Consider the following 23,328-nt stretch of genomic DNA (forward strand, 5'->3'; position numbering starts at 1 on the left):
AGAGTGATTGACGATATTGATTGGTTGACATGTCCAAGGGCGTCACCATTCCCGAGGGGGAGTTTTTTTGTCTCAGAGGTTAGGTAGCAGTCTATTGAAATGGCGTCCGTCAGAGGTAGACATGATAGTTGCTTATTTTCCATCCCATCCAAAGAACAGAAGAGACCGTGGTTGCATTTCATGTTTAATGGCAATGTGCCAGCTGCATTGCCTGCATGTTTGTGCGTGCGAACCACTTTACTTCAGCATGTTTTAGCAATGAGGGTCAGGACAGACGGGGCTTAGGGTGAAACTGACCCTCATTACAGGATCATTCCCAACCATATGGGACCAAGCAACTGCACCCCGGGTCACAGGTAAGCCTCACCACATTTAAGTTTTTTGCAGTTGTCTGTAATAATGAGTAATCAAGTTCTACTTGCTTAATTAGGTAGTGCTAATTTGTGTGCGTGCACGCTCCAACACATGTGTGCGTGCTGGACCTACAGTATAAGTTGGTCTCACATTTGATGTGACTCCCTGAAAAATTCAAAAAAATAATAATAAACCTGTAACGTCAAGCTGAAGCCAGTTAATTCTGGAGAATAAAGGTCACAAGAGATAGACGTGCACCATGGAACCCCCTGCTTGACCGTACGCATGCAGGGGTGTGTGTGTGTGTGTGTGTGTGTGTAGGCAGACACAGAAGTTGGACTTGAAAATTAATTTTTTAGTATTTCTTGATTTATATTTTACACAGCAACCCCCCTCCTTTGGAACTAGTGGTTCAAGTACAGTTCACATTTTTACTCAAACAAACACTGATTACAATAATACAATCATACAGTAAAACAATAACACAGTAAAACAATCATACAATAATGCAGTAATATAATAATACAGTAGTACAGTAATATTACTACCACCCCAGTAGGCGGCAGTAGCTCAGTTGGCAGAGTGGGTCGTCCAATGATCCAAGATCGGTTCGATTCCCGCTCCCAACCATTCACTCTTGGAGTGTGAGCTAGCAGTGAGGTGCCAGCTCACCTCCCTAGCACTGCTAAGGTGCCCTTGAGCAAGGCAGCTCAAGCTGCGAAAGAGAAGCTTGAGCTGCCTCGACAAGCTACTCTGTCAGGGATGGGGCTGCCCGTCACTCGGCCTCCCTGTATTTACTGCATGCCTGCAGGCTCCTTGTGTGTGTGCTTAGTTGTTTCAGGGGCCTGTACAAAAAACATGTATATGCATGGTTACTAACCATGAGTGAAAACATAATAATTTCCCTATGGGGATCATTAAAGTATACTTCTTTTTCTTCTTCTTCTTATTCTATTTCTTATACAGTTAAACAATCATACAATAATAAACACAGAAACACAGTAAAACAGTGTTTCTGAAGTACAATGAGGTAACAAACAGGTATGCGGCATTAGAGAATGACAATAATTCATCTCTGACTGCCTCAATCATTTATTCTGTATTCTGGCTGATGGAGTCACCAACAGGAATTATATACAGTATATATACTGTGTTGTGTGTGTGTGTGTATATATATATTTCTATGTGTGTGATACAGCACGATACAGTGCGCCCTCGTTCCTCGCAGGTAATGTATTCCAAAACCACACGTGACTAACAAATTCCTCAATAGAAGGACAAACTCTTTATCGACTATTTAAAGCACTTTTGTGTCTAACGCAAGTCTGAGACTCATGAAACAGCGCACGTCAGCTAATAGAATGCTTTTACGGTATCACATGACTGCCTACCAAAAATCCGCGATGAGGTGAAGTCATGAGCATTGATATTCAAATGCCTGAGGGCGCACTGGATATATCAGTGGCGGGCCGTAAGGGCTGGCAAAGCCTTCTCTGCTGGAAGTCATCATATTTATGATAAAAGTTAATTATATATTAATTTTTTTCCATAAATAAATGTTTCTGTATGTAACTCTGTGTGTGTATGTGTGTGTGTATATATATGTTTAATATACATATATATGCACACACACATACAGTGGCTTCAGCCCTAAGAATTTTTTTTGACATTTTGCCACGTTTCAAGCTTCAAACATAAAGATAACAAACTGAAAATATTTTTCAAGAATCAACAACATGTGAGACACAATCGTGAAGTGGAACCAAATTTATTCAACATTTTATATTGTGTTTAGAAATAAAACTGAAAAGTACGATGTGCAAAAATATTGCCCCCCTGTTCTCTCAGCTCAGCTAACCGACTCCAGAAGTTCCCTGATGACTTTTGAATGATCCAATGTTGACTTAAATGACCAATGACAGAGTGCCCCTGTGTGTCATTTGGTCTCACATTTGCAAAAAATTTGAGTTTGTTATCTTTAAGTTTGAAGCCTGAAATGTGGCAAAATGTCAAAAAGGCTTGGGGGCCTGAATACTTTTGCAAGCCACTGTATATGTGTATATACAGTATGTATATATATGTATATGTGTGTGTCTCGTGTGTATATATATATATATATATATATATATATATATATATATATATATATGTGTGTGTGTGTGTGTAATGTATATATATAAAATGTATATATAATGTATATATATAATGTGTATAATATAAATAACAATACATTTTATTTAAAGGTGACTTTCTTGACACTCAAGGACACCGTACAGAATTCTACAAAGAATCATCAATAAAATAGATAAAATCAATAAAAAGAGCAACAGTAACACAATAATACACTACTGTGTGTGTGTATATATATATATATATATATATATATATATATATATACAGATACGTTGATTATTTCTTTATTGGAAATAAATATTCTATGGTTTGAAAGCCTGTTTATTCCTCTTTTAAATGGAACCAAACCTCTGCAGCAGAAACAGATATGGGTGGTGGTGGTGGTGGTGAGGGGGTCCTGTTTGTTAAAAGAACTGTTGAATTGTCCATAAGTCTTGTCATTTCACATTTCAATTATCAGTCCTGGTAGAATGAGCTGTTTGACTGGACAGACAACACATAGGCACTCCAGACACTGAAGATGGATTCTACAAAAAAAATTATCCTCCTGTCTGTGTGTGTTGTTACACACACACAGTATACACACACACACTAATACTAATATACAGTCTATCTAAGGATACAAGCATCATAGTGACTTATCAATCAACTTCAATCAAGTTTTCTTTATACAGGTATAGATTATGTGTCATCACACAATAGAGGCACAGACAATGACTGGCTTCATGTTGAAGTGAAGATGGCAGTGACCAATCAGAGCATGAGCAGATGACCAATCAAAATCATTGACGGTACAGAATAGAAATCATTTCATTTCATAATCATTTCCTTCAGCGTTCTTGAGGTAGAGAGAGTGTGTGTGTGTGTGTGTGTGTGTGTGTGTGCGTGCGTGCGTGCATGTGTGTGTGTGTGTGTGTGTTGCCATCATTTCTTTATCAATTTTTGTCTATCCAGAAACCTTTGTCTTCTTTCGACTGGAATCTCATCCAGACTGATTCCATGATTGCTGGCCCTGAGAGAAACACAAGAAATCAAGAGATGTGATGGGGAGATAAGAGTAAACAGGTGGGGTTCGGGTTAGGTTAAGGGTTAGCTGTTCGGGTTAGGGGCAGGACCCAGACTCTTTTGGGCGGCCATCCGCTTTGACCGGTTGGATGGAAAAGAAATAAAAGGATGATAAGAACAGGGTAAGAGAAAGAGAGACAGAGTGGCAGATAGGCCAGATAGAGTCAGTGTCAATATGGTTAAAGTTAAACGATTGGGGTTGTTGTCTTCAATACATGTTTCCCATTGCTAAATTCAAGGCACAAATTACAGCTGCGTGGATGACTGTATGCTCAAGGACATACAGTCCTTGAGTTTGAACTGACACCTCCCACTGTCACCTCCCACTGTCAGCTGGGTGGGAGCGGGAATCGAATTGTCGATCCTGGATCATTAGACGACCCGCTGTACCACTCAGCCACTGCGTGTGACTGACCCCCTTAGTGTTAGGAGTTTAGGGTTAGGGGTTTAGGGTTAGGGGTTTAGGGTTAGGGGTTGGGGTTTAGTGGTTAGGGTTTAGTGGTTAGGGTTTAGTGGTTAGGGATTAGGGTTAGGGGTTTAAGTTTAGAAGTTTAGGAGTTTAGGGTTAGGGGTTATGGTTATGTTAGGGTGGACCCCTCCCCTACAGTGCTCTCCCCCTTCTCTTCACCCTCTACACCATGGACCTCCAGTACAACTTGGATAAAGGCCACTTGCAGAAACTCTCCAATGACACTGGATTGTGGCATGTAATCAGGGAGGGTGAGGAGGGGGAGTACAGTGCATTGGTGGCAGACTTTGTAGTGTGGTGTCATCAGAACAAGCTCCAGCTGAACTTCTCAAAGATGATGAAAATGGGGCCAGATTTCCGGTGGGGACCCCCACAGGGAGGAAGGTGGCGGTGGCAGGAAACTAAGTGCCTGGGACTGCAGTTAGACAGTATACTGGACTGGTAATTCAACATGGACTGTGTTCAGGAAGAGGCAGAAGGATAGGAAAAATAATTTGGCTGACTTCCACTTTTCCATCAGTCTGCCCCATATATTTATCTAGAGTTAGAGTTAGGGGTTTGCGTTAGGGCTAGGGGTCAGAATTTGGGTTAGGGGTTAGAGTTAGGGGTTTGGGTTAAGGTTAGAGTTGGGGGTTGAAGGTTAGAGTTAAGGATTTGGGTTAGGGTTAGAGTAAGGGGTTTGGAGTTTAGGGTCAGAAGTTAGGGTCTAGGATTCGGGTTAGGGGTTAGGGTTTAGTGTTAGTGTTTGGGGTATAGGATTAGAGTTAGGGTTTGGGGTTAGTGGTTTGGGGTTAAGGTTTAAGATTCAGATAAGGGGTTAGGGGTTAAGGTTTGGTGTTAGAATTTGAGGTATAGGGTTAGGGGTTAGGGTTTTGGGTTAGGGGTTTGGTGTTAGGACTTAAGATTCTGTTTAGGGGTTAGGGGTTAAAGTTTAGTGTTAGAGTTTGGGGTATAGGGTTAGAGTTATGGTTTGGGGTTTAGGGTTAGGGATTTAAGGTTAGGATTTAAGATTTGGGTTAGGGGTTAGGGTTAGGGGTTAAGGTTTGGTGTCAGAGTTTGGGGTATAGGGTTAGAGTTGGGGGCTTGGGGTAGAGGGTTAGGGGTTTAGGGTTAGGGTTTAGGATTCGGGTTAGGAGTTGGAGGGAAAGAGTGCTGTGGGACTGAGGCAGACAAGAATCTAAATTCATTTACATAACAGACGTTTTAAACTTTCCCTCATGTTGTGGAACGTATCTCAACATGTATGCGTGGTCTTACCCTCCGGTGAGGTCTGGAGGAACAGGAAGAGGTTTATCAAAGCCGTCTCTTCCAATCAGCCAGTAGGTGTCCACCACTCCCTTCATCTACAAACAATCCAGTCATAGTGATGTGTTCAGTGATACCGCACGCATTTCATTTGAAAGTCTTTACACTCAGTGTTATGTTTCTCTATCCCAGTCTTCCCAGCATTCCCCTGGTTTTGCACTCTGCTCACCACCCAAGTGTAATGCTGTTGTTTCAATGAGACCAATCTGTCAACGCTAACGCTGATGTGCCTCTAGCTTCAACTTTAAACCCTTAGTTCACGATGGGCACAAAACGACCACAACTACTAAAGACAATCAGTTCTGATTTTCTGTCTCTCTGTCTGTCTCTCTCTCGGTCTCTCTTGCTCTTTCTCTCGCTCTCTCTCTCACGCTCTCTCTCTGCCTGTGTCTCTTTCTCTCTCTTTCTCTCTATCAGATTCAGTAGTTTGTAGGGCTTTTGCAGAGATTATGAGGAAATATGGTAGCCCTGAGATGGGCAACCGTAGAGGAAAAAGCTGCATTGGCAAAGCCCCTTCGCCAGCATGGTATCAAGTTATCCCCAACTGCTCGGTGGGGGAGGTGTGTTTAGGGGGGGGAGCAGGTCAGGTTTAACAACGTTAAAGCAGGCTCCTGAATGAATAAAGCGGTAGTAATTTTTTCTCGATGAAGTTGAAAAGGTGCATCAGGTGAGGTGGGTGGTGATTAAGAATACCTTCACCCCCCATCCTCCCCCTGGCTAACCCGGTTAAAACGGTGATTATGTTGAACGCACCGCCGCACCTCAGCAACAAGGCCCTGGAGAGGGAGCTGTCGCAACATGGTTGGCTCCTGAGTCCTATAAATACATTCCAAGTCGGCAGTTAGGCCTTCCAGAGACAGGTAACAATGATCCCTAATCGGATCAATGAAGAGCTGAACATCACGCTCACGTTTAAAATTGATTACTATGATTACACAGTTTATGTCACAAGTGCAGGCATGAAATGTGTCCGGTGCGGATGGGAGGGACATCTCCTAATAAACGTGGTTTATTAGGAGGAAGTCAGTGATGCTTTTTATAAATAATCTTTAATATTCCACATTTATTATTAGCACTCTATCTTGTGGAACTAAGGTTCTAGTTACAAATGAACCTGACAAAGTCTTTCTTGGGTCCTCCATCTTTCCCTCACCACCAAATTAAGAAGTAGATGTGAACCGGTGACTGAATTGAATGTGAGTGTGAATGGTTGCTAGTCCTTGTTTTGCAGTACCTGTGCTGTCCTGGTGTCTATGTGGTACCCTAGCTTCAGACTCGTCAGGACCTTCACCGTACTCAGACTGATGTGGATCCTGTAGGCTGGTGGACAAGCAGGAAAGTACTGGCTAGATATTGATCCTGACTGACACGATTCAAACACCAATAAATGACTGAGACACTCGTTTTAGTGTTTGCTACATACGCAGTCCGGTGGCTTCCATGTGTGAGGCTGTGGTTACCGTGTCTCCAAACAGACAGTACCTGGGCATCGTGAGGCCAACCACACCTGCAACCACAGCACCTGAGGCCAGAGACAAGGGTTAGTCCTCAGCTTTAAGATGATTTTTATTCTACTGCTTGATTCACAACCTGTGTGATCAAGCACTGGACTATCACAAGGTTGAGACAATTCAGTTTATGAACCAAACAGCTGCAAGGAAGATGGCATGAAAAGAAACCGCTACTAGTTCCTGGTTAGGTGACGGCCGTCTAACTTTAAAAAAAAATACATTTTGGGGTTTAGTGATGCAGTAATGTTTGTCATGAAACTGACTTCTGAACTGTCAAAGTCAAATAAGTCCAAATCATAATGATACCATTAGTTGTACTAACCCTAATCCCGCTGCCAGTAACACACCGTTTGCATTAAGTGATGTCTAGAGAAAATAAAGTAGACCAATAATCAATAATATAATTGATAGTTCAATTTTCCCTGCTAGTCAACAAGTGAAAACTCAATAATAATAATAATAATAATAATAATAATAATGCAGTGGCAGGTTTGTTAACACACTACAACCATTATGATGACAATAGTGACACAAGATCTTTCACAGTGGCAATGTGTGTGTGTGTGTGTGTGCGTGTGTGCATGTGCACGTGCTCGTGTGTGTGTACCTGAATGCAGTCCAATGCGTATCTTAACTTTGATCTCAGGCATGTGACGGATCTTGAACGCTCCGATGGAGTGCAGGATGTCCAGAGACATGTTGGCCACCTCAGCTGCGTGTCGAGTCCCATTTCTGTTGGGAACACCTGAAGCCACCATGTAGGCATCCCCAATGGTTTCTACCTGGAAACACAAGACACACACAACAGTCTGATAAACAGTCTGTGGAAAGGGTTTAGGAAGGTTTGATATAGTGCTTTCAGAAACACAAAATATAATGTGCAACTGAGATTGCTCTTTGTGTCTTTACCACAATAAGAAATGTGACTGACTCTGGAAGTGGGCTGTCAGCTGCCCACCCAATCAGAATTCAGGAATGTACTGGAATATTCCACTCTTTTTTCATTGGCTAAGACAAGAAAAGTAAGTTTGAGTGGGCCCAGCCCGCCCCTGACCTTCCTTACTGCTGGATTGGTGACTACACAAAAAGAATCAATGTGTGAATATTTTATGGGCTCCCCCTTGAACTGCAGATAAGATATAGTCGGGCTCACCTCCACCCAAAGCTTTAGGCTATGGAACCCAAACCCTTGAGAGGGGCTGGACTCTTCACTTTTCTGGTGTTGTCTAGGGTGAGAGGCAGCGGGCCGGTGTGGGCTCGCTTTTATAGCCCTGGAACTTAGCCACCATATGTTTTTTATTTCCTTACATGAGACCCCTATCAGGGTATTAGAGAACATAAAATGAATTTGACAAGAAAAAAAAAATTGTTTACATAAATTACTAAGACAAATAACAGTAGGACTGTAGAGTTATTTCCTGAAAATATACATAACTTCTTTGATAAGTTTAACAAGGTTTGACAGAGTTTTTATATTGGAGGATGAGAATAACTGCAGGAATTTTAGGAAATTTGGACTTTTCCAAAAGTAAGGTTTAATGAGAAGTTTTCTGAGATGATCGAGAGCAGGGCAGGACAAGATATAATGAAATTCATCACCACGACTGTCAAGACAAAGAGGATGAATCAATGTATTCACTATGCAAATACCGTCAGCTACAGGGAGTGAACAGAATTTAACCAGAATATTTTGATTGTCGACAGGGAGTATAATTCAAAACATCAATGACTTTAAAAATATTCTATAGTTTGAGCTGAGTATATTCCTGTTAACCAGCTGCCAATCTTGAGTAGATATATCATTCAATCTTTGATTTATTACAGATTTAAACCACCGAATGTCAGTGTTCTCAATACCATCCCAAAAACCTGAAAAACCACATTCATTTACAATTGCATGTAACCTTGCTATCCATCTAGTGCAGTGGTTCTTAACCTCGGTTCGATCGAACCCTAGAAGTTCGGTGAGTCGGTCTCAGGGGTTCGGCGGAGACGGAGGTCAAGACAAAACACCCGACACCGTGTGTAGGGTGTTCAGTTCTGAACTGAAGAACTGAAGAAGTCTCTTGGATGAGAGATGAAACGTCTTCAAGAACTTTCTTAACGTCCAGTGGACTTAAAAAGCTTTGGATACACAAATTACTGTCTACGTTTAACACATCGTGTCAATTCGTGATGACACGCCCCCCCTTAGCCATCACTGGCTAAGGGGGGGCGTGTCATCATAGGATTTGATGGTATGTCATGATCATACCATCATTAGGATTTGCAATCCCGCTGTGGCAAATATTTGGCCTATCACCTCGTAAATTTAACTCCTATTCGTTCAGATTACTTGATGTTATTAAACCATTCATAACAAAGTCTGTCATGTGGGTTGCTGTGTGCATGTTTACATGACAGTAGAGATGTAAATCTGTCTTCCGGCTTTTATTTGGAGCCGAAAACTGGAGATATGTTTGTTTTCATTTGATCTAAGCCAAGCAGTTCAAATGGCTTCTTTTATTGGTATAATCAGATGGCAGACACCTTATTTCTGTCCATATAGTCACCGTCGTACATCGTGCATCGTACAGATGCATTTATTGATGTGATTTGAACATGTCTGACGATTTGTGCATTTTGTCACGTGATGCAAATATGTCTCGGGACTATGACAGGAAAAGGTAGAGAGTTGGTTGACATGATGCAGAGGAGGAAGGTAGACATACTGTGTATCCAAGAGACCAGGTGAAAAGGTAGCAAGGCTAGAAGTTTAGGAGCAGGGTTCAAGTTGTTCTATCATGGTGCAGATAGGGAGAGAAATGGAGTACGAGTTATCTTAAAGGAGGAGTTTGTTAGGAATGTCCTGGAGGTAAAAAGAGTGTCAAGATAGAGTGATGAGTCTGAAGCTAGAAATTGAAGGCATGATGCAGAGCATACCTAGAAGTGAGAGAGTTGTCGTTGGTGCAGACTTCAATGGACATGTTGGTGCAGGAAACAGAGGTGATGAGGAGGTGATGGGCAGATTTGGTATCCAGGAGAGGAATGCAGAAGGACAGATGGTAGTTGACTTTGCAAAAAGGATGGAAATGGCTGTAGTGTAGATCAGTTTGGGATAAAGTATATCTATCTATCTATATATCTAAAGTAGTGGTAGGCGAGAGTGTAGCAAAACAGCATAGGATGGTGGTGTGTAGGATTACTCTGGTGGTGAGGAAGATGAAGAGGGCAAAGGCAGAGCAGAGGACGAAATGGTGGAAGCTGAAAAAGGAAGAGTGTTGCATGACTTTTAGGAAGGAGTTAAGACAGGCTCTGGGTGGTCAGGAGGTGCTTCCAGATGACTGGACAACTACAGCTAATGTGATTAATTAAATTTTTTAATTTAATTTAATATACTGTTTTGATCCCCGAAGGGAAATTAAGAATGCACACTCTAGCTAATGATTCAAACACATGCATTTATATATACAGTATATTAGTTTGTACAGGCTCCTGTAGCACACACACACATACACAAGGCATACAAGGCATACAAGGAAGGTAGAGTGGCAGGCAGCTCCATCTTGGTAAGCCTTAAATGAGCAATTTGTAAAGGGGACGGCACTTTGCTCAAGGGGGCTTCGGCAGTGCTCCAGAGGTGAGCTGAAACCTCCCACTGTCAGCTCACCTCCGGGTATTTTTTGGGTGGGAGCGGAAATCGAACCGCCGATCTTGAAATCATAGGACAACCCGCTCTACTGCCCGCTTTACCACTGAGCCACTGCCACCCCACTGCTAACACTGCAGCAGGTTAGGGTGATTAAGGATAGGGATGGAAGTCTATTTACAGGTGCCAGTGGTGTGATGGGAAGATGGAAAGAGTACTTTGAAGAGTTGATGAATGTGGAAAATGAAATAGAACAGACTAGAAGAGGTGGCTGTTGTGGACCAGGAAGTAGCAAAGATTAGTCAGGATGAAGTGAGGAGGGCATTGAAGAGCATGAAGAGTGGAAAGGTAGTCGGTCCTGATGATATACCTGCAGATGTTTGGAAGCGTCTAGGAGAGGTGGCAGTAGAATTTCTGACTGGGTTGTTCAACAGGATCTTAGATATTGAGAAGATGCCTGAGGAATGGAGAAGTGTGCTGGTGCCCATTTTTAAGAACAAGGGAGATGTGCAGAGTTGTGGCAACTACAGAGGAATAAAGCTGATGAGCCATACAATAAAGTTATGGGAAAGTGTAGTTGAAGCTAGACTAAGGGCAGAAGTGAGCATCTGTGAGCGGCAGTATGGTTTCATGCTAAAAAAAGAGTACTACAGATGCAGTATTTGCTTAGAGGATGTTGATTGAGAAGTACAGAGAAGGCCAGAGGGAGCTGTATTGTGTTTTTGTAGATCTGGAGAAAGCTTATGACAGGGTGACCAGAGAGGAACTGCGGTATTGTATGAGGAAGTATGGAGTAACAGAGAAGTATGTTAGAGCGGTGCAGGACATGTATGAGGACTGTAAGACAGCAGTGAGGTGTGCTGTAGTTGTGACAGATGAGTTCAAGGTCGAGGTGAGACTGCATCAGGGATCAGCTCTAAGCCCCTTCCTGTTCGCTATGGTGATGGAGAGGCTGACAGACGAGGTTAGACAGGAATCTCTATGGACTGTACAATTTCCTCTGGGATTAATAATCTATCTATCTATCTATGATCTTTGCAGATTACATTGCGATCTGTAGTGAGCGTAGGGAACAGGTGGAGGAGAAGCTGGAGAGGTGGAGATTTGTCCTGGAAAGGAGATGAATGAAAATTAGCCTCAGTAAGGCAGAGTACATGTGTGTGAATGAGAGCGACCCAAGTGGAAGAGTGAGGTTACAGGGAGTAGAAATCAAGAAGGTGGAGAATTTTAAGTACTTAGGGTCAACAGTCCAAACCAATAGAGAGTTTGGAAAAGAGGTGAATAAGTGTGTACAAGCAGGATGGAACGGGTGGAGGAAAGTGTCAGGTGTGAAGTGTGATAGAAGAGTTTCAGCTAAAATGAAAGGAATGGTGTACAAAACTGTGGTGAGACCAGCGAGGTAACACTTTATTTTAAGATACACCTATTCACCATTAATTAGTTGCTTATTAACATGCAAATTAGTTACATATTGGCTCTTAATTAGTCATTTTTAAGTACTTATTAATGCCTTGTTCTGCATGGCCTTATTAAACAACCATTAAGCCATTAACTAAGAGTGTTCCCTCAATAACCTCAGAATTCTTGCTTATTAGTATTAAGTAAGGAAGTTGTTGTATATGAATTACGATCTCAATATGCTTTGCTTAGTATGGACTTAATAAGGTTGTAGTACCCCAGGAATAGTTATTCTCCCTTAATACCACTTAATGAACATAACAAAACACAAAATTACAAATATTAAGTGCCCAAATAACTCTAAATTAAGTCTTTGTTACTTAGAATATGTTCCCCATACTAAAGTGACATCTTGATCATTACTAATTCACTAATAGTTGAACACGTATTAACCAACACATGTTCCCTAATCTAAAGTTGCCTCCTTTTCACAATTAGTTAATATGTTATAGCACATAACTACTGCTGCAATAAAGAAGTGATGGGTTACATCTTTGAAAAATGGATCTATCTATACAGTAGGTTCCCTCTCATTCAGTGGTAGAATAACAAAGACAGCACAAGTACAAATACCTCATTTATTAAACCGCTTACTGGTTGTTTAATAAGGCCATGCAGAACAAGGCATTAATAAGTACTTAATAATGACTAATTAAGAGCCAATATGTAACTAATTTGCATGTTAATAAGCAACTTATTAACTCACAGAGTGCCAAAGACGTCATATTTCGTCTTATAGAATCCAAACGTTGAGTGCCAAAGACGTCATATTTCGTCTTAGGCGTTTTTTATAGGGAACGTTAGATCAAAGCGTTTCGCACATTCTGTGTGATTTTCAGCCTTGTATTCCATGTATTCCGGTCGGGGGCAGTGTTTCACACCCTAGATCACCAGATAAAACGACGAAGAAGCGTCGGTGTTGGGGCAGTAGTGGAGAGCAAAATGGCGAAGCGCAAGGCGAAAGCATGTGGAGGAGGCAGGTTCAAGCAGCTCACACTGGCACAGAGCTTGTCTGGCGGTGTAGCTGCTGTGGAAATGAGCGACAGCGGTAAGGATCGGGGTGCAGGAGATGCACCCAAGGAGGTTGAAGACCGGATCGGAGGCGAGGAAAGCGTGGCGGGTTGTAGCGGGGCCCCCCCGCAGTTCGGCGGCGTCCCACGTGGGAGCGCCGCTGCGGAGAGTTCTCCGCTGCGTCTGTCCGGCGACGGTTCTGACTCTGAACCGGACCCGGACTCGTCATCCGACTGGATTCCGTCGGAAAGCAGCAGGGAGTCCTCCCCAGACCTGGGGGAGCCCACGGAGGATCTGAGGAGCAAAGGTAACTATTTTGCTACTTTGTTGCATGATGTAAAAAACACGCGTCGGCCCTCCGTCTCCCATAAGTTGTTCCCCATCCATGAATGTATTACTCTTTTGTGTAGAATGGTACTTATTTCAGGCATGTGTGTGTATATATGTATAATATGTGTGTGTGTGTATGTTTTGTAGAATGGTACATATTTCAGGCATGCGTGTGTATATATGTATAATATGTGTGTGTGTGTGTGTGTGTATGTTTTGTAGAATGGTACATATTTCAGGCATGTGTGTATATAATATATATATATGTTGTGTAAAATGATATCCTACTTATTTCAAGCATGCATATATATATATAGTGTAAAATTGTATATTTCTATATTTTACAGTCCCTAACACGAGTAGGGGACGTGCACCTGCTAGAGGGAGAGGTGCGAGGAGACGCCAATCACTGGAGGTGGATGCAGGTGTTTGGAGTCATGATGGCTGGAAACCCACTAAGTTCCCATTCGTGGCAACCCCTGGTCCCCAGAATGCAGCTGCAGACCTGGATTCAGACCAGCCGGTTGACTTCATGCAGCTGTTTCTTACTGACGAGCTGCTGGGTCACATTGTGTCTCAGACCAACCTGTATGCACGGCAGTTTATACAGGCACATCCTGAAGCTCTGCCACACTCCAGAGAGAGGGTGTGGAAACCGGTGAACGTTCCAGAGCTCAAAAAGTACTTGGGTCTTACGTTCCTCACCGGCTACATAAAGAAGCCCAGCGTCAGCATGTACTGGAGTGAGGATCCAATGGAAGCCATTCCGTACTTCAACAACACCATGCCACGCAACAGGTTCCAGCTAATTGGGAAGTTTCTCCACTTCAATGACAATGCCTCACAGGATGCTGGAGATAAACTTTATAAAGTGCGTCCTGTCCTTGATTCAATTATTTCCAAATTCAAAGAGCTGTATCAGCCTCATGAAAACATTTGCATTGATGAGGGGATGTTGCAGTGGCGTGGACGCCTGAACTTCAGGGTTTACAACCCTCAGAAGCCAGTCAAATATGGCATAAAATCTTATATTTTGTGTGACTCGCGGACTGGCTATTGTTACAATATGTTGCCTTATGTTGGCCAGTCGAGCACACTCCCAGACATTGTGTTCTCCCTCCTTGACCGCCTGACCGAGCAGGGGTACACAATATTCATGGACAATTTTTATAATTCCGTAAAACTGTGTGAGCAGTTGTGTAAAAAAAAGACTAATGTTTGTGGAACCCTCAGGAAAAACCGTGGCGAACCACAGATCATCAGGGAGCCGTCAAAGACAGACTTGGGTGAGGAGGGGAAGGTGGTGCGACACAACGGCCGGGTACTGGTCTTGGCCTGGCAGGACAAGCGCCTGGTGAGAATGATAACAACCTGCCACAACGACAGGATGCAGAGGGTGGAGGTGTGGCAGAAGGGTCAGCGGGAAAAAGTGGCACAGCTCAAACCGGAGTGTGTGGTACAGTACAATTCCTGCATGAATGGGGTGGACAAACTAGACCAGAACATTGCATACTACCCCTTCATCAGGAAAACTCAAAACTGGACAAAAAAGTTTGTCGCCTATTTGTTCCAGATTTGTGTGTACAATGCCTATGTGTTGTTCAGGTCCAGGAACCCAGGGATCAAGAAATCGCACCTTGATTTCATGAAGGATATTGCAAGGTCCTGGACTGAAAAGGGGTACGTGTCACATGAGGGGGGCGAGGAGATGGAGGTCGAAGACGTGCTGCAAACCAGGTCACTCAGAAACCGAGACCCAGAAGGCAGACTCGATGGCCTGATGTCCAGGCACAAGCTGGAACGTTTGAGGGCCACCACAAAGAAGGCACATCCCTCAAGGAAATGTCGGGTGTGTGTTAGAAGGGGTGGGAGGAGTGAGACCAGGATGTGGTGCAAGGCCTGTCGTATTCCCCTGCATGCAGGAGAATGCTTCACTGTTTATCACACTCAAAAGAAATATGATTGATTACACCCACACACCCACACACACTCACCTGTAAATGGTTCTGACAGTTGAGAGTGAAATGAATGTACTTTGTTATGTTTTGTCTAATTTTCAAAATTGTTATAAAATCATTTGTTCATCAAAAATGTTTTTTCTAATGTTGTTTGCATTGTTTCAATAAGTAAAAGTATTTTCAGAAGTTTGATGTTGCAGTTTTGCTTGAATTTGCTTCTCTGCAGTAAAACGTTATTATCTCCGTTTTCTGGTCAAAATCAGCTGTTTTTGCTGAAACCACCCTGTGTTCTACGGGCAATAACTAAACACACATAGATGCTAGAAACAAAATTTTTTTTCTGATGAAAGAAGACAGTCTAAAGTTTCGGGTGATATGTGGAATGTTTATGTAGCCTAAAAAATGAATATTTGGTGGGCCTTCAAAATTCAGTGAAAATGCTCAAAATCTCTGGCACTGGGGAGCTGTCCGCGCTGAAAGTGTCTGGCAGTCAATGAGTTAATGGTGAATAGGTGTACCTTAAAATAAAGTGTTACCGAATTTCCTATTGCGAACCAGAGAGGGAAGTGCTGCACCTTTGTGTGTTAGTAAGGAGACCAGACAGAGAGAGAAAACACAAACAGGGTAGTGGATAGACAGGCAGTGCTGTTAGATTTGAGCTGTTTTATCATTTCTCACAACTGATACCTTAATATCAATGTTACAGAACACCAGACTAGCGGAGGTCCTGACAGTATAGAGTAGGCCACCAGAGGAAAACAGTGCAGAAGGAAGATAGGGGTCCTGAGATAGGTGTGATGTCTGAAGAGATGGTCATCACATACTGATGGGACCCAACGGTTCTCAATAATTGGCCTAGACAGAAGCTGGTAGGCCCTGAACCAACATGCATGTGTGATGAAACCAACGCCCAGAGAGGCTACCAGAATGCAGCAGGGCCACGCCAGCTGAATATACCCAAGCCCGGTAGCCAGGAGCATCCAGAAGCCATCACCTGAAAAGCCACTGGAAAAGCCGACAACCACGTAGACCCAGAGACCAAAGGAGGCAGCAGCCGCCACCACTAGGGCGCCCAGGAGAGGCCCAGGGGGCACGAGGCAAGTAGGCCCACCGTAGCCAACTAGCCGATAGGAGCCCTCAGCCGAGCCCCGCCCATACCCCAAGCTCAATGAGATAACGATGCCAACGCCAGCCCACAGTAAAATAAGAGTGCCGTCAACCAACCACCAACCTCGATCAATGGCGATGGACCGACACACGCCACACGGCTGACCAGCCCAGGAGAGGCCCAGGGGGCACGGGGCAAGTAGGCCCACCGTAGCCAACTAGCCGATAGGAGCCCTCAGCCGAGCCCCGCCCATACCCCAAGCTCAATGAGATAACGATGCCAACGCCAGCCCACAGTAAAATAAGAGTGCCGTCAACCAACCACCAACCATGATCAATGGCGATGGACCAACACACGCCACACGGCTGACAGGCCCCGCCAATACGGACAGGCCAGTAGATGAGCAGCGCATCACCCAAATCTAATCAGGTGTCAAGGACCACGGGAGGGAATCCAAGCCATCCAGAAACCAATCTCCCTCCAAATGCAGCGACGACTCTGCACCACTTGATCTCCCCCGTACACCCGAGCCAGCCCCCCGTAGTCCAACCCCCGGGCCAGGCCACACAGCCCACACATTGCACCAATCCCACAGCAGCACTGCAGTGCCGCACCACGATCACCGACACCATGGGGCAAGCCAACGGCCACGACCGACAACCAGCGAGCACCAACCGGCAGTCGCCGATGACCATCAACAACCACCACACACCCACAACCAAGCTCAGGACCCCAATAACCCCGCCCTTGCCAAACCGCGGGCCCAGACTGGGCAGCCAGCCCTCAACACAAGCCCCCAGCCACAGGCATCCTGCCCCAAAGGGCCAAGCCCCACCAGAAGTGCCATCACATGTGGAGTCACCACTACCTTCCCTGTTAATATCTTTCCCCGATCCCTGACGAGGAAGCATTCTCCCTACCCTGTGTTGAAGTGGTACGCTGTGTGGAATGAGGTGCATTAAAAGTCTGGAGGGCAGCCCACTGCTGTCCAGATTCCTCCAGACATCGCAGGGCCCCTTCCAAAGTGTATGTGTTGCATTAAAATTGTGGAGAGTCTAAAAAGGCAAAAAAGGGTTAGAAGACCCAAGAAGGCTCTAAGACAATAAAATAAGGCCACGTAAGATAAACGCACCAAATCCAGGTTTAAAGTCCAACCTTACATGTGAATCTATGTTTGTAGCACATACGGAACTAGACGTTTGGTCTTATGTTTTAAAAGAAAAAAGTGAGAATAGGAATTAGGCAGGGTCTGAGTGCAAAGACATCAGATAAAACTAGTTTAGATGGGGTTAAACCAGTAGAACCACTGACTGCTCAGAATGGCAACAGCTGGGGAGACAGTGATTTACAAAATGACAGCCACCGAGTCAAACTCAAGTACCTGGGGTAGAATGTTATGCAAGCTTCCCAAAATTAAGCTCAACTTAATTCCAACCAAACAAGTGAATAAAGATATTGAAAGATTGAACAAATGGTCTGCAAATTTGTTCAACGGTCTGACGAGACCTTTTTCTGATCCCAGAACACCAAGCTCACAAATAATAAATGTAATAAAAATAAAAGAACGAAAGATGTATTTAAAACAAGTCAAGGAAAGGAAGGTCATCGAGCTATGGCGAAGTGTGGGGGAGGTGATGGATTGAAGATCTGCTGGGTGGTACTTTGGTGTTACGTGGTTGACAATGATGTGTCTTGTACAATGTGCCTGCCCACTGTGTGAGAGTCCAGGTTGAGATCCAACGGGATCTATGAGCTGTTGTGCAAACTCTGCACTCTATTTATGCTGTCAGGCTTTGTTGTGTTTGTCTTTACAGTTGTGTTCATATATCTCTTGTCCTTATCCCACCAATATATCCCTAAGTATGTGTTTATTTAGTGTGAATGCTGTGTTGTCTAATTGTGATAGCTGTATTCTTGTGCATTCTTGTGTAACGTATCACTCTACATGTACTTAGCCATCGAAATAACTGGAGGGAAATAATTTTCCTTTAGATAGATAGATAGAGATAGATAGATAGATAGATACTTTATTAATCCCGCAGGAAATTGCATATATCCACTGCTCAGGCATTACATAACAAATAATACTGGATAAACACCAGGAGAAAAGGAAACACTGACATCACAGGACATACCACAAGACATACATTACACTAACAGACAGACACATGCAGCACTAACAGGACTTATATACTAAACTATAACTAAAATATAAACAGTATAAAATTTAAAAATATTACAGTATTAAAATATAAACAGTATAAAATAAAATCTAAACAGTATAAAATTGAATTAAAATATAAAACAGTATAAAAAATAAATAAATTATATACACAACAGTATAAAATTAAATTTAAATTAAATTAAATTAAATCCATTTTCAACCCCGTGCTGACCTCGCCACCTCCCCCCCGCTCCTCCTGAGAGAGTCATTGTACCCCCTGATGGCACGGGGCACGAAGGAGGACCTCAGCCTCTCTGTGGAGGCGCTGTGTGACAGCAGTCTGCCGCTGAAGGTGCTTCTCTGCTGGGAGAAGGTGGTGTGTAGGGGGTGCCTGGTGTTGTTCATGATGGCCTTAATTTTAGACATGGTCCTGCTCTCCAGAAGCATATCCACAGAGTCCAGGCTCAGCCCGACCACTGAGCCCGCTCTGCGGATGAGTCTGTTCAGACGGTCCATATCTCTTTTCCTGGCCCCCCCACCCCAACACACAATGGCGTATGACAGCACACTGGAGACTACGGACTGATAGAACATGAAAAGGAGCTTAGGACAGATGTTGAAGGAGGCCAGCCTCCTCAGGAAGTACATCCTGCTCTGCCCCTTCTTGTACACACAGTTGGAGTTGAGTGACCAGTCCAGTCTGCTGTCTAGCTGCGGTCCCAGGTACTTATAGTTTTCTACCACCTCCACCTCACTGCCTTTGATGATCACCGGCTGTGGAGAGGGAGGTGCCCGCCGGAAATCCAGAACCATCTCCTTGGTCTTGGAGACGTTGAGCTGGAGCTGGTTCTGTTGGCACCACTCCACGAAGTCAGCCACCAATGCCCTGTACCCCCCCTCATCACCCTCCCGGATACATGCCACTATCGCGGTGTCATCGGAGTACTTCTGTATGTGGCATGTATCCGAGTTGTGCTTGAAGTCTGATGTGTAGAGGGTGAAGAGAATGGGGGATAGAACGGTCCCCTGTGGCGCCCCTGTGCTGCTGGTCACCATAGAAGACAAACAGTCCCCCATACGGACGTACTGGGGTCTGTCCGTTAGGTAGTCCGTAATCCAGCTCACGAGGTAGGGGTCCACAGCCATGGAGGTCAGTTTATCCTGCAGGAGCTGGGGCTGGATGGTGTTGAAGGCACTCGAAAAGTCAAAGAAGAGCACTCTGACGGCACAGCCCCCGGTGTCCAGGTAGGAGAGTGTGCGTTGGAGGAGGTACATGACAGCATCGTCAACCCCAACCTTGGCCTGATAGGCAAACTGGAGAGGGTCCATAGCACCCTGCACCTGTGGACGCATGAGCTCCAGGACCAGTCGCTCTAGGGTCTTCATTACGTGGGAGGTAAGAGCGACCGGTCGGTGGTCGTTGAGCTCAGTAGGGCGTCCTTTCTTGGGTACAGGGACAATGCAGGAGGTCTTCCACAGTGACGGGACCCTCCCCAGCCGCAGACTGAGGTTGAACAATTGTTGCAGGGGGTCTCCTAGTTCCGAAGCACAGGCACGGAGGAGTCTTGGGGAGACCTTATCTGGTCCAGCCGCCTTGTAGGGACGAAGCCTCCTCAGCGTTGTCGTCACCAGGTCTGCAGTGATGATGGTCTCGGTCGTGGTGGGAGCAGGAGGTTGTGGCGAGGTTGAAGTCCAGTGGTTGACGTGGGGCCGTTGAGCTTCGCAGTTCTTGGAGTGGGCTCGGGAGAAGTGGCAGGGGTGGAAGAAGAGGAAGCACAGGAGGAGGGAGCATCAGTGGAGCGGTCTGTAGGGCCAGGAGAGGCCTGTAGGCCAGGAGAGGCCTGTAGGCCAGGAGAGGTCTGTAGGCCAGGAGAGGCCTGGGACGAGGAGCCGGGAGTGGTGGGGGAGCTGAACCGATTGAAAAAGCTGTTAAGTTCATTCGCTCGTTCAATATTCCCCTCCACAGTGCTGCGCCATTTCCCGTGTCCGGTGATGGTTCTCATCCCATTCCAGACCTCCCGCACTTGGTTGCGCCCCAGCTGCTTCTCCAGCTTCCTCCTGTACGCCTCCTTGGCCTCCCTCAGGCAGAGTCTCACTTCCTTCTGGGCCTTCCTCATCTCCTCCTCATTCTTGCTCCTGAACGCCCGCTTCTTTCTGTTCAGGACAGCCTTGACTTCCTTGGTTACCCATGGTTTGTTGTTGGGGTAACACCTGATTGTCCTGACAGGGGCCACGGTGTCCACACAGAAGTTCATGTAGTCTGTAAAACACTGAGCTGCCCCCTCAATGTCTTCCCCATGTGAGCCCACAATAACATCCCAGTCGGTGGTCTGGAAGCAGTCCCTCAGCATCTCCTCTGCTTCCGGGGACCACCTCCTGACCTGTCGTGTTGTTGCTGGCAGCCGTTTCACCAGCGGGATGTAGGTGGGCTGTAGGTACACTAGGTTGTGGTCTGATTTACCTAGTGGAGGGAGGGGGGTGGCGGTGTATGCCTCCTTAGCATTAGTGTAGAACAGATCGATGGTTCTGTTCTTCCGTGTGGGACAGTCTACACACTGGACCATTGTGGGGAGAGATGAGTCCAGGGTGACGTGATTAAAGTCACCGGTGATGATGACGAGCGCCTCCGGGTGCCGGGTCCGAAGAGCAGAGGTGGTCCCACAGATGGTCTCTCATGCCGTCTCAGGGTCCGCACGTGGAGGGATGTAGACGGTGAGGACAATGACGTGTGAAAATTCACTCGCCAGGTAGTAGGGTCTGATGCTAAAAGCTGTTAGCTCCAGATCGCGGTTACACAGTGTTGATTTCACCGTCACATGTCCCGGATGGCACCATCTATCGTTGGTATAGATGATTAATCCACCTCCTTTCTTCTTACCGGCGGTGTTCGTGTCCCGGTCCGCTCGGACGGAGGAGAAGCCGGTTAGTCGGACGTTAGTGTCCGGCACGTCGCCAGTTAGCCACGTCTCTGAGAACACCAACAAGCTGGTCTCCCGGTAGCGATGATCAGTCCTGCACAGCGCCGTCAGTTCGTCCAACTTGTTCGGTAGAGAGTTCACGTTCCCCGTGATGACGGAGGGGACGGAGGGCTTGACTCTCCTCCGGTTAGCGGCTCTAGCCGTTAGTCTAGTCCTTTCAACTCGACCCGCTCGGCATCCGCGATATCTCCGTCGGAGCTCAGCGGGGATGAGATAGCGTGTTGCTGGGTCTCCTTTGACCCTCATGGACATCAACTCCTCCCTGGAGTACACTAGCATATCACTATACATTATATAATTTAACGTTAGAAAAATACACGCAGAAACATAGAAAAAAACGCAAAATTATGCAAACAAACTCGCTCTGAGCAGAGGAAACTGCAGCCTGCTCGCGCATGCAGGATTATCAAATTGTCCTTCATTCATTCAAGTCTTAAAACAGCTTTTGAGAAAAGAGTGAAATTGTAAATAAATTGGAGATGATTTGAAATTCACAAGGGGTGTGGTCGAAGACGGTATTTCCTTCAGACTGTGTAGTAAAGAGCAAACCACGCCCTCACGTCCTGTGCATGACGTTGTGTCTAGCGAAGGAGGGGCCCTCCCACGGCAGCCAGAACCCATGACCAAGGACAACAGTTTTCCTAAAGATAAGGACAAGATTTATTTTGAAAACAAGGGTGACATTCCATTCGAGAGCAGGCCAATTCAAAGTAGGGAGGAACAGCACACCAGTGGACCTTATGTCCAGGTTTGAAAATATTAAAGCAAACATAAAATAAGCCATCAACCACAAATGTCACTGCTAGTCTAGCTAATCAACAAGCTCTGTGGCATATAAAAGAGGGAGTGTTAAAAAATGAAGAGGACAAAGAAACAGATGATGCATGTCAAACTCTTTCTGAATTAAAAACAGCAATACAGTGCGCCCTTGCACATGAACACTCACGACTCCAACTCATCGCAGATGAGGCAGTCTCGTGATATCATACGCGCATTCTATTGGCTGACGGCATCCGGAAGTGCGCTCCGTAACTCTCTGACTTTTGTGAGACAAAAAAGTACAGGTACTTTGAACAGTTGGTAATAGTGTGGGAAAAGGTAATACAGAAGGTGGTTTAATATCAGTATGGGGAGGGCTTATAGACGTTTAAATTACAGTAAGTAATAAGATAAATAGATCATGATCTCGATTGCGGATTCCTTGATCACGTGTGGTTCCTGGAACTTATTAACCGAAAAGAACGAGGGTGCACTGTACTAGCAAGAGACAGAGGAGAAAGAGAGAGATGTTGCCACTTCTAAGACAAATACCAAGAGACATTTAGTAATTTATAGGAGAACTTGCGGAAAACACAGTTCCTATTCGCTCCCCTCTGCTGTCGCAATCATGTGAATTTCCCCACTGTGGGACTACACACGTGGACAAAATTGTTGGTGCCCCTCTGTTAATGATAGAAAAATCCACAATGGTTATTGAAAACACTTGAAACTTACAAAAGTAACAATAAATAAAAATGTATTGAAAATTAAACAATCAAAATCAGTCATCACTTTTTAATTGTTGTTCAAAATAATTTTTAAAAAAAACCTACTGAAACATGCCTGGACAAAAATGATGGTGCCTCTGTAAAAAATTGAAAAACAATTGACCAGAGGGACATGAATAACTCAGGTGTGTCCTGTGATTGGCATCATAGGGTTCAATCTGGTGCGGGCGGACAGGACGAGGGAGAGCGGGAAGAGGAAAGGAGGAGGGCTGGCAGTGTTCGTGAATGATCAGTGGTGTAACCCTGGACACATCACTGTGAAGGAGCGGCACTGCTGCCGGGACATTGAACTGTTGGCGATCGGCGTGC

At 44.9% G+C, this 23,328-nt stretch overlaps 1 protein-coding gene across 7 annotated transcripts in view; it reads right to left on the reverse strand.

The window, feature by feature from the left end:
* Positions 1–709: 709 nt before the first annotated feature.
* The window catches only part of LOC137590808 (retinal guanylyl cyclase 1-like), a 101,375-nt gene continuing 78,756 nt past the window's right edge, over positions 710–23,328 (reverse strand). For 6 of the 7 annotated variants that reach the window (XM_068308595.1, XM_068308599.1, XM_068308598.1 and 3 more), the window contains 5 exons: positions 7,445–7,619; positions 6,750–6,848; positions 6,561–6,646; positions 5,279–5,364; positions 710–3,499 (listed from right to left, as the gene is read on the reverse strand). In XM_068308595.1, coding sequence (XP_068164696.1) covers positions 3,412–3,499; positions 5,279–5,364; positions 6,561–6,646; positions 6,750–6,848; positions 7,445–7,619 — 534 coding nt within the window. In that variant the 3' untranslated portion in view covers positions 710–3,411. The other variant, XM_068308596.1, reaches the window with a different exon arrangement.

Source organism: Antennarius striatus, chromosome 23 (assembly GCF_040054535.1).
Source record: "Antennarius striatus isolate MH-2024 chromosome 23, ASM4005453v1, whole genome shotgun sequence".
Taxonomy (NCBI): domain Eukaryota; kingdom Metazoa; phylum Chordata; class Actinopteri; order Lophiiformes; family Antennariidae; genus Antennarius; species Antennarius striatus.